Below are 15639 nucleotides of genomic sequence, written 5' to 3' on the forward strand. Positions count from 1 at the left end.
CAAGTTGCATGTCATTAAAATTGACACAAATGTACAAAAAGCTCACATCACACTTACTTCGACACCTGGGACAGCACTGCCCACCTACAGTCTCCACCAAACTACAAGGAAGTGTAGGACATGACTGTGTGTCACAGTCAACATTCCCTGCCTACAAGGAAAAAAAAACACACAACCTCCTTAATTAGTACTAATTTCAACTTTAAACGTTAACAGAAGCTTACCAAAAGCACCATTGTAGAGGACATTTTATTGAATTTTAGAATATACAGTACGCGCAATACTGTGCAAGAAGTTAAATAAATCATCTTTTTGGTCAACGTTAAAGTTAATCCATTACAAGTGATGTGTGTTATGTACTTGTTATGTTATTGTTAACTAAAACTAAATATATAAAATATTATTAACTGAATTAAAAAATATATATATATAAATATTACATAAAAAACAAATAGTATATAAATACTACTAAAATAACACTTTTTATTAAATAAAATGACATTTGTGAAAGTAATAAGTGAAGTAACATGTTACTTTTTGGATTTACAACATAATACTTGTTTCAATTATTTATTCTTTTTACATTCATTTAGTAGTAAAACATGCAAAACCTATTTTCTGCAAACCTGTATACAGGCCTACATTTTACAGACAATACTATAAATAACACAAATTAAGTGGTGGAATGCAACTATAAAACAAAATTACTTTCCATAATAAGTAAGAATGTGAAGTAAAACAATAAGCACATTACTATAATGCTATTACTCTTACTATAATATAATGTAACTTTGTGCAAGATGAATCCCAACAAGGACAAAACACAAATGCACATTGTCATCTCACTGCCTTACATTGCACACACAACGCTTGCAGGGGTCACGGTTGGCTTGAAAAGAGACGCCATCTAGGACAACTTGCCCCTCAAAGTTACAGCGGGAACAATCTCTGCAGCAGGAGCCAAACGGTGGCTTCAAACCATCTTGACACGTCTGAGGACATTGTTGCACGTCAACACACGCCTGATTCCCACCCTGATGAGCAAAATACAAACCACAGCGCAGTTTGATGCAAACTATAGGGTCATTGCATCCACTAACATGTAATACTTGATGTGTTTAAGTGAGAGGAAAGCACCTGACATGTACAGGTCTGGCAGCCATCAACGGTGCTGAAAGAGCCGTTGTACGGCCGACCGTCCACATCACATGCTGAAAAGGACACAACAGATGCACTGTGTAAGTGGTTCCAGAACCATTAGAGTCACAAAGAAATGATAGAGCTCTAAGGAAAGAGTTTAAATGTGCTTGTGAGCGTGTACCAGAGCAGGTAGGGCAGCACTCCCCAGGTCTCCTGTAGGGGTTGGGACACGGGGTGGGCGGACACTGAATGGGATTACATGACACCTGACTGTTCTGCAAATAAACACATGCATAATGCATAACGCTTTTTTCTGTTCCTTTGTCCGGTATCATCAGTATTAACGTGGTTGTGTTTATTATATCTCCTGTCATTGTTACAATATATATATATATATATATATATATATATATATATATATATATATTTAAGTACTGAGTTATATTAATTAACAACATGTACTTACTATAGGGTAAGGTTTCGGTTGAGATTTAGTTGCATGTAAATATGCATAATTTATTGTTATTACTATGATAAGAACATGTAATATATGTAACAAGGACACTGTAAAATAAAGTGTTACCGATTTCTATTCTGGACATTCCTTCGTTGTGCGCATTCTCTACTACAACATCCACACCTGACATACAGTATTTATTTATTTATTTAACATGCATAATACAATTCCGGTAACATTTGCAATATAAAATAGCATTTACAGAATACGCACTGTGTCTGTTACAATCCACGCCGGTCCCGGACTCTATTTCCCATAATCCTCCCTGTCTCACACCTGAACTCACTTCCTCTTCATCTCTCCCTCTCTCCCCGGATTCTCTTGCACCTGGTATTCATTGTTTGCACTCCCTTTATTTTGGACTCACTTCCCTGCACTCCTTGTCCGTTCTTGATAATGTTACTCTATGTTGTTTGGTTAGTGTTTTGTTTCTGTCTGATTCCGTCGTTGATTAAAACCCATCTATTGTTTTGAAGTCCGAGTCAGCTTTCATCCCTGCTGCACTACCAACATGTTACAGTGTCAAATATGCATGGTTTCCACTCAATATTGATATTTTAACAGATTTTGTGAATAGTTTTACATAAGCATTGATGTCTTTAATTTTGATTTTAATAATTGTATTAAATATTGAACCGCTACCATTACATTCAAATATTTTACTGACAAAACTTAACATACATTGACCATTTTTGTTGCAGGAACATCCGCACAGCTTAATGATTTAATTGTCTTTTGCTATTTCAGTTTGACCATTCAAACGTATTTAACAATTACACTCAACAATACATTTATCATAGTAACAAAGTATTTAAAAGTCTGTATGCTTTAGTTTATACATGAACATTGTGAGCGTGGTTTTTACAGGTTTTGTGGTGCAGTTTTTTATTTTTTATTTTATCAAATTATACTTCATCCCCGCACGGAGAGCAAATACACACACACACACACACACACACACACACACACACACACACACACACACACACACACACACACACACACACACACACACACACACACACACACACACACACACACACACACACACACACACACACACACACACACACACACACACACACACACACACACACACACACACACAGTAGACTCACAGAGCAGATGCAGTTGTGACAAGGGTTTGATCTCGACACAAACACATCACCGTTCTCATGGATGGGCAACTACAACTAGTTGGTGCAACTACATTATGAGGACATTCCATAGACATAATGGTTTTTATACTGTACAAACTGTACATTATTTTACCCTACACTACCCCTACCCCTGAACCTACCCATCACTGAAAACATTCTGCAATTTTACATTTTTAATAAAACATTGTTTAGTATGTTTTTAAAGCTATTTTAATTATGAGGACATATTAAATGTCCTCATAAACCACGTTTACGTTGTAATACCAGTGTAATACCCATGTCATTATACAAATTTGTGTCCTTATAAATCACATAAGCACACACACACACACAGTAGACTCACAGAGCAGATGCAATTGTGACAAGGGTTTGATCTCGACACAAACACATCACCGTTCTCATGGATTTCACCTTCATGATTACATTCTAAAGATTAACACAAAGAAAAAACAAATGCACCATGTATGAAGCAAATGCAAGTTGTAAGTACATTGGAGAACCATGTTAATATCATATTTTATGAATATGGCACTCATTCATTGGTATATATATATATATGAAAGTACAGTGTGGATATTTATGTGTATGTATATTAGAGATGCATTGTGGGTACTTGTTTGGCACACAGGGCAGCATGATCTCTGAGGAACAGACGGTTCTTCACAGGACCGTGATGGGCATGGATTCACTTCACATTCAACTCTTCCATGCTATAAATTAAACACACACACACACAAAACAATGTCACAATGGCATATGCCAGTGTGGGAGTAGCACACAAGTAAAGATCAAAGCCTACATTTTTTAGATTTCCTACCTCACATGAACACTGGTTGCAGTCGTCTGGGCTGAAGACATCGCCATTATTGTAGATATTGCCATGAAAGCTGCATCCTGCAATCAGAGACAAACACACAGTGTATTGTGGTGGAACGAAACCCATATAAAACCTCCTGAGATAACCATGTGAGATGAACCACTGCAGGTAAAAGTGTCTTCAAGCATATTTCCTGCCCACATCAGATCAAATCTTATCTATAATATGAACTCTAAAAGATGTCTGTAAGCATTCATGAGAGACTTTCCAGGCTGCTCCAGACATCTGATGTCTGAAAATGAGTTCTCATGCAAAGTGGGGTTGAAAAGGTTGAGACCAAACTCGGCTGAGACCAAACTAAAATGTATATAAACAGAACTAAGGATTCCTAAAAACGAAATACAAAGACACGACTTAATTGATGTGAAGTGAAGAAGAAAAATGCAATATTCTATTAATCAAACAAGCAAATTAGAGACATTGATTATGTAACGGCTTCATACAGAAGAGGTTTTTGTTTTGATTAAAGCAAAATATGCTTTAATATCATTATCATTAATGTATCATCAATATCATATATACATACACTGTATGCATATATATATATATATATATCATACAGACATTAATATTATTAAAATGATTGTTATTTATATTTTAAAATCATATTAATTATATTAATATATATTTTCTAATCCTGTATTTTTTTACAAGCACATTTTTCCAATTGAAAACCACATCAATCTTAATCATTATATTAAGATTGTAAATAATCATTAATAGGTGATATGTAATTGTTGATGAGGGTTTTCAACAGGTAAAATGGGCCAAAAAAGATATTTAACTCACACTGACAAGTCAACTTGTGAGAAAGATGATAGTGGACAGTAAAATGCCAATTTGAGGCATCAGGGTCACAAAAAAAAGAAAAAAAAGAATGAGGGTTTTAGACAGGTAAAATGGGCCAAAAAAAGAGATTTAACTCCCACTGAAAAGTCAACTTATGAGAAACATTGGGGCATCAGGGTCACAAAAAAGAAGAAGAAAATACGCATGTTGACAGCAAAAGACTTTAAAGAGTTTCTGGTGGTTTCACACTTAATTCTTCTTTGTCTTATTTTAAATAAACACAAAAAACAGAGATGAAAAATTAAGTAAGAAATTTACTTTTGATATGGTTAAATAAACAATGCAATTGCAAAACATGCAATTTTCATTATTCTGATTATTTGCTAATAAGTATGGTCATACCACACTCAGATAGGCATACAGTATGCATGTTACCAGCCAATGTTTTAATCTACTCACATCAAATTCAAAATGCATTTTTATGGACGTACTCTATATTATTCGGCGCCTTGAAGAACATGGCAATGCCGGGTTTGCCTACGCTGCCGTCACATTCTTCGTGCTTACTGGAAGAAGATATGAAGCAGATACTGTGCAGCGAGTTGTGTTGACAGAGTTTAGTCATTTAAAGAAGAGACCACTTCAGAATAATTTCACAGAGTTCATTCATGAAGTTGTGTGAATAACACACGGCATCAGTGTACGTCTGTGAACATGCACACTTTGTTCAGAGTGGTAATAATGTGATTCAAGCATTTACATGCCTGCTTATTGCATACGCCACATAGTTTAATGCGAATATGGTTACTACGATTATGAGCTTAATCGCATTAGTTTGATCGAAGTATTGCATTTACATGAGGTAAAGTTAAATCGCAATATTGCCAAAATGTCTTTATAATCGCATTATAAGGGGGTGCACACTCATTGAAACCTTTAAAGGGCACCCCTTATGCCCCTTTTTACAAGATGTAATATACTGTACGTCTCGGGTGTCCCCAGAGTGTCTGTGAAGTTTCAGATCAAAATTCCTAACAGATCATTGAATATACCATTTTGAAAATGCAAATTTTTGGGTTTGAGAAAAATGAGCTGTTTTGTGTGCATCTCCTTTAAATGCAAATGAGCTGCTGCTCCGCACCCCAGAGGGCGGAGCCTTCAGAGCTCGTGAACACCCAAATGAAAAAACTGAAACATGATATCTGTTTCGTTATGATCATCTCTATCACGGACACGCTCACGTGACATTGCAGTTCTTCATCATCATGAAATATTATCATCTGCATGCGTTATGTCTGTGCACGTATGCAGCAAGCACAGAAATCCTGTGTGTATATTAGATCTGTGTATTAGAGCCCTGCATTTCTGCCCGAGCCCGACGGGCCCCGACTTTTTTACGCCCCTAGGGCCGGGCTTCGGGCCAATTTTCCAGTCATACTTCAAACGCAGGCTGGGCTTCGGGCCTTTTTAGGCTTCTCCTTCATTTTATATTTTAGACATTCAATAATTAAAATAAACAATGAGATGTGCTGCGCTGGTGGAAACAACATGAGACCATGATATTGCGAGTCCGCAACTGTCAAGACCGGCTCTTTCGTGTTTAGAGGACGGCGCTATGCAACACGCATCGCCGCAAATGAGTAAAGCAAGCCAACACGCAAACTGCCACAAGTGAAACTGAAAATAAGCTAAGTTTTAGATGCTCAAAAATACAACCATCTTCATTAAAACTAATGAGACTAAAGGCTCTTACCAGTGTTTAGGTCGCTTGTTCTCATAATGCGGTCTTTGATGTTGAAATGAGCTGATGAATAAAATGCTCATATCGGTTGCTTTCGTTGACATGAATTCCGTTAAATGTGCATTTAGCGCAGGAATTGAAGATCGGATTTATATTCATTTCGCGGAGAGGTGTAAGGTAAGACAACCAGCATGTTTTTTTATTTTTATTATTTGTTTAGATTGTGTAGCCCGTTTCGTTTGCGCACGCCGTTGCGATCTGCCTGCCTCATCTTGTCAAAAATGCCTTTTTACTTTGATGGTGGTGATAGTAGGCTAAACGTTTAAACCAGTGTTTCCCAACCTTTTTTCGGTCATGGCACCCTTTGAAAATGTTCTCCATTTTGTGGAACCCCCTCGCATACATTACGCTAGGGGTGTAACGGTACAGATTGCTCAAGGTTCGGTTTGTATCACGGTTTTATGTTCACCGTTTCGATACGGTTCAGTATTTGCTATGTTCAGGGAAAAAAGATCTACTGTCAAATAAAAATAAAGAAAATAATAAGAACAAATAATTTAAATACAAGCAGCAGCACAAATAAATACTATTGAACAAAGATACTAATAAAATAAACCATGCTTTTCAGGTTTTTTAGGTGCGTCAATATTAGTTTTCAGGTACAGAAATTGATCAAATGTAAAATAACATTGCATATTTGACTATATAAATTAAAAATTAATCCTATTAAACTTACAAAAGCTATTCAATCAAAAGCAGTGAGTGATGTCCTTGTCTTTTGTTGTTTGACATTAAACAGACAGCAGTAAAGGCTACTGCCCCTTTAAGACCTAATGCTACTGCCCCTTTAAGACCTAATGCTTGGATATGCGTCGTCTTTCTCGACTTTCTCCACTTTACTTAAGGCATATACAGACTGTCTGCTAGAATACTCATCAAGATGGACATGTTGACATACTTTTTGTGAAAGTTTGTCCGTTCAAGAGCAAGACTTGAAAGAGAACTCAATATCTGCGCGCTGTGAGACGTGTGCGCGCTTTCGGATGAGTGCACAGAGACACATTTTCACACAGCGCGCGCAACTTCTCATTCGAGTCTTCTGGCACTAAACCTGGGTGATGACGGCGGAAATGACTGGTCATATTCGAACATACGGCAGCACTCGCATGCATTGAACAAAGTTTACAAAGAGAGAATTATTTGAAAAATGTGAAGAAAAAAAAAATATATTTGAAGGACTTTTACACGGCACCCCTGCTCTCGTCAGACGGCACCCCAGTTGGGAAACACTGGTTTAAACGATGCTTTAAGTGTTTTATATGGATTTTATAAGCAAGACAAGTCAACAAAATATAAACAGAAAATCACTCACTGCTCTTGACTGAATGAACTTTAGTAGCTTTATTAAGAACACATTTCTTACTTGAATGCTGCTGTTAAATGCTCTGTCGAGGAGATAAACATGGCGGACTTTGTACAGCTCTCTGAGGGCGTGGTCTATAAGTGTCCATGGGCGGGGCCTGTAAAATGTGACATCCCTTTGCCAGGAATCTGCAAATCTGCTTGTTCTGAGACCGTGCTTATGATTTATGGGGATTTAAAAAAAAAGGAGTGGGTGAATTTTTACCATTATAGGGTGGTTGTGTACACACAGTCAACACACATTTATGTTCAAACACCATGTAAAAGTGAATTTTGTATAATAGGTGCCCTTTAAAAAAAAGTCAGTCTTCACGTATTTCAAAACACTTCAGCTTGTGATTCTTATTAAGTGGAGGTCATGTTTCAGGATTCCTTGCCTTAGCAAAGTCTCTGAGATCCTTTTCATTGGCATTTATGAGGCTAAATCTCTTTTTTGGCTCATTTTACCTGTAAAAGAATTAATAATTATACACATCTGAATACTCCTCCATGGACTGCCACCTTAACGTGGTGGAGGGGTTTGAGTACCCGAATGACCCTAGGAGCTATGTTGTCCGGGGCTGTATGCCCCTGGTAGGGTCTCCCAAGGCAAACAGGTCCTAGGTGACGGGTCAGACTAAGAGCAGTTCAAAAACCCCTTATGATGACAAAAAGAAGGAGGACCGTGACGTCGCCCGGTATGGCGCAGCCGGGGCCCCACCCTGGAGCCAGGCCTGGGGTTGGGGCTCGTATGCGAGCGCCTGGTGGCCGGGCCTTCCCCCACGGGGTCCGGCCGGGCTCAGCCCGAAGGAGCGACGTGGGGACACCTTCCCGTGGGCCCACCACTCACGGGAGGGACCGTAAGGGGCCGGTGCAAAGTGAATCGGGCAGCAGTCGAAGGCGGGGGCCTAGACGACCCGATACCTGGACACGGAAACTGGCTCTTGGGACATGGAATGTCACCTCGCTGGCGGGGAAAGAGCCTGAGCTTGTGCGTGAGGTTGAGAGGTTCCGACTAGAGATAGTCGGAATCACCTCCACGCATGGCTTGGGCTCTGGAACCACACTCCTCGAGAGGGGATGGACTCTTTACCACTCTGGAGTTGCCCATGGTGAGAGGCGGCGGGCTGGTGTGGGTTTGCTTATAGCCCCCCAGCTCTGCTGCCATGTGTTGGAGTTTACCCCGGTGAACGAGAGGGTCGTTTCCCTGCGGCTTCGGCTCGGGGATAGGTCTCTCACTGTTGTGTGTGCCTACGGGCCGAACGGCAGTGCAGAGTACCCGACCTTCTTGGGGTCTCTGGGAGGGGTGCTGGAGAGTGCTCCGACTGGGGACTCCGTAGTTCTACTGGGGGACTTCAACGCCCACGTGGGCAATGACAGTGAAACCTGGAGGGGCGTGATTGGGAGGAACGGCCCCCCTGATCTGAACCCGAGTGGTGTTCAGTTATTGGACTTCTGTGCTAGTTACAGTTTGTCCATAACGAACACCATGTTCAAGCATAAGGGTGTCCATCAGTGCACATGGCACCAGGACACCCTAGGTCGTAGGTCAATGATCGACTTTGTGGTCGCTTCATCTGATCTGCGGCCGTATGTCTTGGACACTCGGGTGAAGAGAGGGGCGGAGCTGTCAACTGATCACCACCTGGTGGTGAGTTGGATCCGATGGCGGGGGAGGAAGCTGGATAGACTCGGTAGACCCAAACGTACTGTGAGGGTCTGCTGGGAACGTTTGGCCGAGTCTCCTGTCAGAGAGATCTTCAACTCCTGCCTCCGGCAGAGCTTCGACCGGATCCCGAGGGAGGCTGGAGATATTGAGTCCGAGTGGACCATGTTCTCCACCTCCATTGTCAAAGCGGCTGCTCGGAGCTGTGGACGCAAGGTCTCCGGTGCCTGTCGAGGCGGCAATCCCCGAACCCGGTGGTGGACACCGGAAGTAAGGGATGCCGTCAAGCTGAAGAAGGAGTCCTATCGGGCCTGGCTGGCTTGTGGGACTCCTGAGGCAGCTGACAGGTACCGACAGGCTAAACGGACTGCAGCCCGGGTGGTCGTGGAGGCAAAAACTCGGGCCTGGGAGGAGTTCGGTGAGGCCATGGAAAAAGACTATCGGCTGGCCTCGAAGAGATTCTGGCAAACCGTCCGGCGCCTCAGGAGGGGGAAGCAGTGCCCTACCAACGCTGTTTACAGTGGCGATGGGCGGCTGTTGACCTCGACTGGGGATGTTGTCGGACGGTGGAAGGAATACTTCGAGGATCTCCTCAATCCCGCCGTCACGTCTTCCATTGAGGAAGCAGAGGATGGGGGCTCAGAGGAGGACTCGTCCATCACCCGGGCTGAAGTCACCGAGGTGGTCAAGAAACTCCTCGGTGGCAAGGCACCGGGGGTGGATGAGATCCGCCCTGAGTACCTCAAGTCTCTGGATGTTGTGGGGCTGTCTTGGCTGACACGCCTCTGCAGCATCGCGTGGCGGTCGGGGACAGTGCCTCTGGGATGGCAGACCGGGGTGGTGGTCCCTCTTTTTAAGAAGGGGGACCGGAGGGTGTGTTCCAACTATAGGGGGATCACACTTCTCAGCCTCCCCGGGAAAGTCTATGCCAGGGTACTGGAGAGGAGAATCCGGCCGATAGTGGAACCTCGGATTCAGGAGGAACAGTGTGGTTTTCGTCCTGGTCGCGGAACACTGGACCAGCTCTATACCCTCTACAGGGTGCTGGAGGGTTCATGGGAGTTTGCCCAACCAGTCCACATTTGTTTTGTGGATTTGGAGAAGGCATTCGACTGTGTCCCTCGCGGCGTCCTGTGGAGGGTGCTGGGGGAATATGGGGTCCGGGGTCCTTTACTGAGGGCTGTCCGGTCCCTGTATGACCGAAGCAGGAGTTTGGTCCGCATTGCCGGCAGTAAGTCAGACTTGTTCCCGGTGCATGTTGGACTCCGGCAGGGCTGCCCTTTGTCGCCGGTTCTGTTCATAATTTTTATGGACAGAATTTCTAGGCGCAGCCAAGGGCCGGAGGGTGTCAGGTTTGGGGACCACACGGTTTCGTCTCTGCTCTTTGCGGATGACGTTGTCGTGTTGGCCCCTTCTAACCAGGACCTTCAGCATGCATTGGGACGGTTTGCAGCCGAGTGTGAAGCGGCTGGGATGGGGATCAGCACCTCCAAATCCGAGGCCATGGTCCTCAGTCGGAAAAGGGTGGCTTGCCCACTCCAGGTTGGTGGAGAGTTCCTGCCCCAAGTGGAGGAGTTTAAGTATCTAGGGGTCTTGTTCACGAGTGAGGGGAGGATGGAACGGGAGATTGACAGACGGATCGGTGCAGCTTCTGCAGTAATGCGGTCGATGTACCGGTCTGTCGTGGTGAAGAAAGAGCTAAGCCGTAAGGCGAAGCTCTCGATTTACCGGTCAATCTACGTTCCTACTCTCACCTATGGTCATGAGCTTTGGGTCATGACCGAAAGGACAAGATCCCGGATACAGGCGGCCGAAATGAGCTTTCTCCGCAGGGTGGCTGGGCGCTCCCTTAGAGATAGGGTGAGAAGCTCAGTCACTCGGGAGGAACTCGGAGTAGAGCCGCTGCTCCTCCACATCGAGAGGGGACAGCTGAGGTGGCTTGGGCATCTGTTCCGGATGCCTCCTGAACGCCTTCCCGGGAAGGTGTTTCGGGCATGTCCAACCGGGAGGAGGCCCCGGGGAAGACCAAGGACACGCTGGAGGGACTATGTCTCCCGGCTGGCCTTGGAACGCCTCGGTGTCCCCCCGGAAGAGCTAGAGGAAGTGTCTAGGGAGAGGGAAGTCTGGGCATCTCTGCTTAGACTGCTGCCCCCGCGACCCGGCCCCGGATAAGCGGAAGAAGATGGATGGATGGACACATCTGAATATAAGGTGTTTTTCACTTCCATACCTCGTTAACAATTATGCATCACTTATAAATTATTTTATACAAAATGAATGGTAGTTATTATGATTGATATGATTTGGAATTGGTCAAATGTGCTTGGAAAAAAATATGTTCAGAATATTGACTTGCCTAATAATTATGCACATGCTGTATATTAGTTTTACAGGGGTGCACCAGTGCAAATCAGTTTTGAACCACTGTCGTTACAAATAGATTAAGACAGATTAAAGATCTGCAGATGCTTTTAATACTGCTACAAACACATATAAACAAAAAACACTCACACCCCACTTTCTAAGTGATTACAGGACTTTAGGGAAAACCACTCTCCTTGAAGAATAAACAAACTGAGAAGGAAGTCATTGTTTGTGGTTCATTAAGTTATTTTTTGGCATGAATGTACATTTCTCTGATCTATGGTTTGATGATTAGCTTGCTGATTAAAGCAGATTAGATAATTAATGAGTATGACATAATTAATTATTTTGTGTTTTGATTCATAATGGTGATGTAATGGATGTTAAATTACTCACTACTTGAGCTGTTACACTGAACGTGCCCACTGGTGCAGGAACAGGAGGTGCGGCTGTCAGGAGACCAGTGGTACCCTTCCTCCACCTGACGTCCTTCATAAACGCACTTCCGCTTCGTACACTCACACGTTTCCAGGTGCTCAACCCTCGCCTGCAGGTCAGTGTTCTATATACACAGAGAATGGATTTTAAAAAATGTGTGTTAGTTGTGTCATGGTAAAATGATTGTATCAGTTGTATTATGCTGTTGAATTACAAATTTATACATTGTTATATCTAGGTTCAAATGCAATAGAATATAACTGAAAACATTATCTATATTTGTGTTTTACATTTTGAAGTAAACTTGAGGAAATTCTAAGGAGATGACGTCAGGCTGTGTAAGTGGTTGAAACATTAAGTCTTTTGTCTCTATGCAATTTCCTGACTATTTACCATGACAAGTTTAGAGCAATACTGCCTGAGTGATTGGATTAGCATCTATGCAGTTGAATGGCACTGTTATGCTGATTGAATCTGGACGAGGGACACAGTTATGTAGGGTGTGTCCTTTACCTACACAACATATGCATTCCTTTGTTTGAATGTCTCCTCCTCTGCTGTATAACGACTCCCCCTAAAATGTAGATAAATTGCCTTATTTTGTACTGTTAAATCAGACTGTTTTCGGACGACCTGCAGCACAGAAAGTTCTCATTAAAAAGAATCACTTCTGTCTTAAATCCGACGTCTCCTGGTCTATTCTTCAACAAACAACTGAAGTTCACAACAATGCCTTATATAGAGTGTCTAAATAGCCACAATTGTTGGCAGAGGCTAATTACACTAACTCCGCCCACTGAAGTCTGGTTGGGACAGAAAAAATTACAGAGGATGCTGAATTTTCAACTGCAGCCGTAGTGTAGGGGTAAGGCGTTTTGACGCAAATCGATCCGAGTTCAAATCTGCCTTTTGCCAAACTCGCTCCCTTTTCTCATTACATATCAGATCAGAAAGGTATTTATTTTAAATAAAAATGAAGAAAATATTCGAAAAGTGGAAATAAAGTGTCTAACATGTGTTTAATAATAAAGTGTTTATCGGTTAGGGGTATGTGTAGGGAGGCCTTTATTGTCCCAATAAGGCAGCATCAATTTAATAATTTTAATAAATATAATAAATATAGTTTTCACTCTGTTATTATTGCATATTGTTTAATGTGCAACAACACTGAGGTGCATATCTGCCACTATTTATAAGTAGCATCTAACTACTATTTACATTGCAAAGAAATACTGCTATTTTTACATAAACAGAATCTATCGCTTTTTCACTTAGTGTAAGGCAAGGCAAGGCAAGGCAAAGCAAGTTTATTTTTTATATAGCATATTTCATACACAATGGTACTTTACAGAAAAGGAATTCAAATATTCATAAGAAATAAATATTTACATAAGTGTAAACAGAATCTCTTTTTATTTAAACTTTTAAATAGCAACTATCTTTACAACTACTACCTAGCAACTAAAAACGATGTTTTTTTTTCTCAGTGTAAATAGAATCTATTGCTAATTGCACTTAGTGCAAATAGCCGCTGCCTTATTTATATAATATTATAGTTTTGTATTAATAAAAACACATCTCTTTACTATGGCATACATATAAAACATTTTTTCAATTAAATGATTGTTATGCTGCATTAACTAGGTCAGCCGGAATCGGGAACACTTTCCATAACACCTGATGTACTCTTTACATCATAAAGAGAATGCCATCTACGCTAATGTTGGTCTCTCTGTTTATCCCGAGGTTTATTTATATAACATTTTCAACTAAATATCCAAATAAATCTAATTAGTAAGCTAAATTAACTATATAAACTAAATTACTGATCTGCTCACATTGTCACTGTATGATAATTGAAATGAGCTGATGACATCACCGTTTTCTCCAGAGCGGCTGTACAGCCGAATCCAATTCTGTTGCATTATTTTCCTGTTTAACAATATGAAGCTGCTTTGAAACAATCTGCATTGTAAAAAGTGCAATATAAATAAAGTTGACTTGACTTGACTTCATATTTTTAAGTAGCTTTTATTTTTATATTTTCAGTTTTCATAATTTTAGTTTAATTTTTAGTAATTTGGGCATTTTTATTCATTTTAATTTAATTTCATTTCATTTTAATTTAATTAAGTTTTCATTTATTTTATTTCCGTTTTTTGTTTTAATTCCATTTTTGTTTTAGTTTAATTTTAGTTCGTAAATTTAGTAGTTAAACTTATTTCAGTTAGTTGCAAGGCAAGGCAACCTTTTCATTTATTTTAAGTATTTCATCAAATTTTTCTATATTATTTCATTTCAGATTTAATTAAAAAATATTATTTCTTTAATAGTTTTAGTTAAGGATAACAACACTGGTTTAATATATATACTGTGAAATAAATAAATAAATACCATTAATCATTTACCATGACATTTGCATAAAACTCTAAAGCATATTAAAATATACCATGGTGCTATCATGGTATATATCCCTTATACAAACCATGGTATGGTGATGGTACAGGCACAAAATAACAATGATAGTACCATGGCACTTTTTTAGTACTTTTTTGTAAGTGCAGACACACAATATGTTCTCAGTGTACCTGTTTCTTCAGCATGTCCAGCATGGTCTTGATGCTATGCAAGTTGTTCTCCAGTTGGCCAAAACTCCCATCTGTACTTAATACAATTCCATCTCCACGGTCTCCCTGGTCTTGCATCATATCCAGGTCCGAGACTGCCGTGAATTGGGCTGTGACATGAAGGGAGTCTGTAATAATCACACACAACCGCAAATGCAAAAACACATTATAAAAGAAGTTGAAAATCCAACTAAACCTGAATCTAATCCTCCAAGCTTTATGGGGCTGTATGACCTATATTTATAAGGTTTCCTGTTGTGAGTGTTTTTTGCATGTGCATGCATAGTTCAGATGTTTAAATGTTTTTATTAATGTTTTCATGCCTGTTATATTGTCACAGAACCACGGACGCCTCTCATATGCCCTCATGGAGAGTTCAGCAGTCTGCCAAACACCCTGAAACAATAAGAAAGCACATACAGTCAGTTCTGTGACCATGGAACCCGATAGCAACCCATTGCAAAGTCATGACAGTAACATTGTAAAACAGATGAGTAATGACGAACACCAGAACAATCACCAATATAGTATGCTTTTACTGTAACACAGCTGTGAAAAACATTTAACATGAATAGCATGACAGCACAGTTACTGTAGCATTACCCAAAATCAAAATGTAACATTATAATATTACAGTATTCTAATGTTTAATGAGAAATTTTGTTCCTGTGGAAAAATATTACAACCCTCACAGAAAACACTGATTTGGGTTTGATGTGGTATTTGCATGCTGGTTTTGATTTTGTTCCTCTCCCTGAAATTTGTTGCACTAAATGCTATTAAAGTTTCATCTTAGAGCAACATGTTTTCTTTTAGCAAAAGTTTGGAATAATTACACTTTTTGAAATAAGTCTCTTGTGCTAAAAAAGGCTGCATTTATTTGATACAGAAATTCAGCATCATTACTCCAGTCTTCAGT

General features: G+C 40.6%; 1 protein-coding gene across 1 annotated transcript in view; it reads right to left on the reverse strand.

The window, feature by feature from the left end:
* The window catches only part of kcp (kielin cysteine rich BMP regulator), a 57268-nt gene that overhangs the window by 35827 nt on the left and 5802 nt on the right, over nt 1–15639 (reverse strand). Inside the window, exons 3-12 of the mRNA XM_079825324.1 lie at nt 15044–15116; nt 14682–14848; nt 12052–12217; nt 3635–3711; nt 3431–3527; nt 3161–3243; nt 1322–1415; nt 1138–1211; nt 855–1034; nt 58–151 (exon numbers count right to left, since the gene is read on the reverse strand). Of these exons, the coding sequence (XP_079681450.1) occupies nt 58–151; nt 855–1034; nt 1138–1211; nt 1322–1415; nt 3161–3243; nt 3431–3527; nt 3635–3711; nt 12052–12217; nt 14682–14848; nt 15044–15116 (1105 nt within the window). The remainder of the gene's footprint in view (nt 1–57; nt 152–854; nt 1035–1137; nt 1212–1321; nt 1416–3160; nt 3244–3430; nt 3528–3634; nt 3712–12051; nt 12218–14681; nt 14849–15043; nt 15117–15639) is intronic.

Source organism: Gobio gobio, assembly GCF_949357685.1.
Source record: "Gobio gobio genome assembly, chromosome: 9".
In the NCBI taxonomy this organism is placed as follows: Eukaryota; Metazoa; Chordata; class Actinopteri; order Cypriniformes; family Gobionidae; genus Gobio; species Gobio gobio.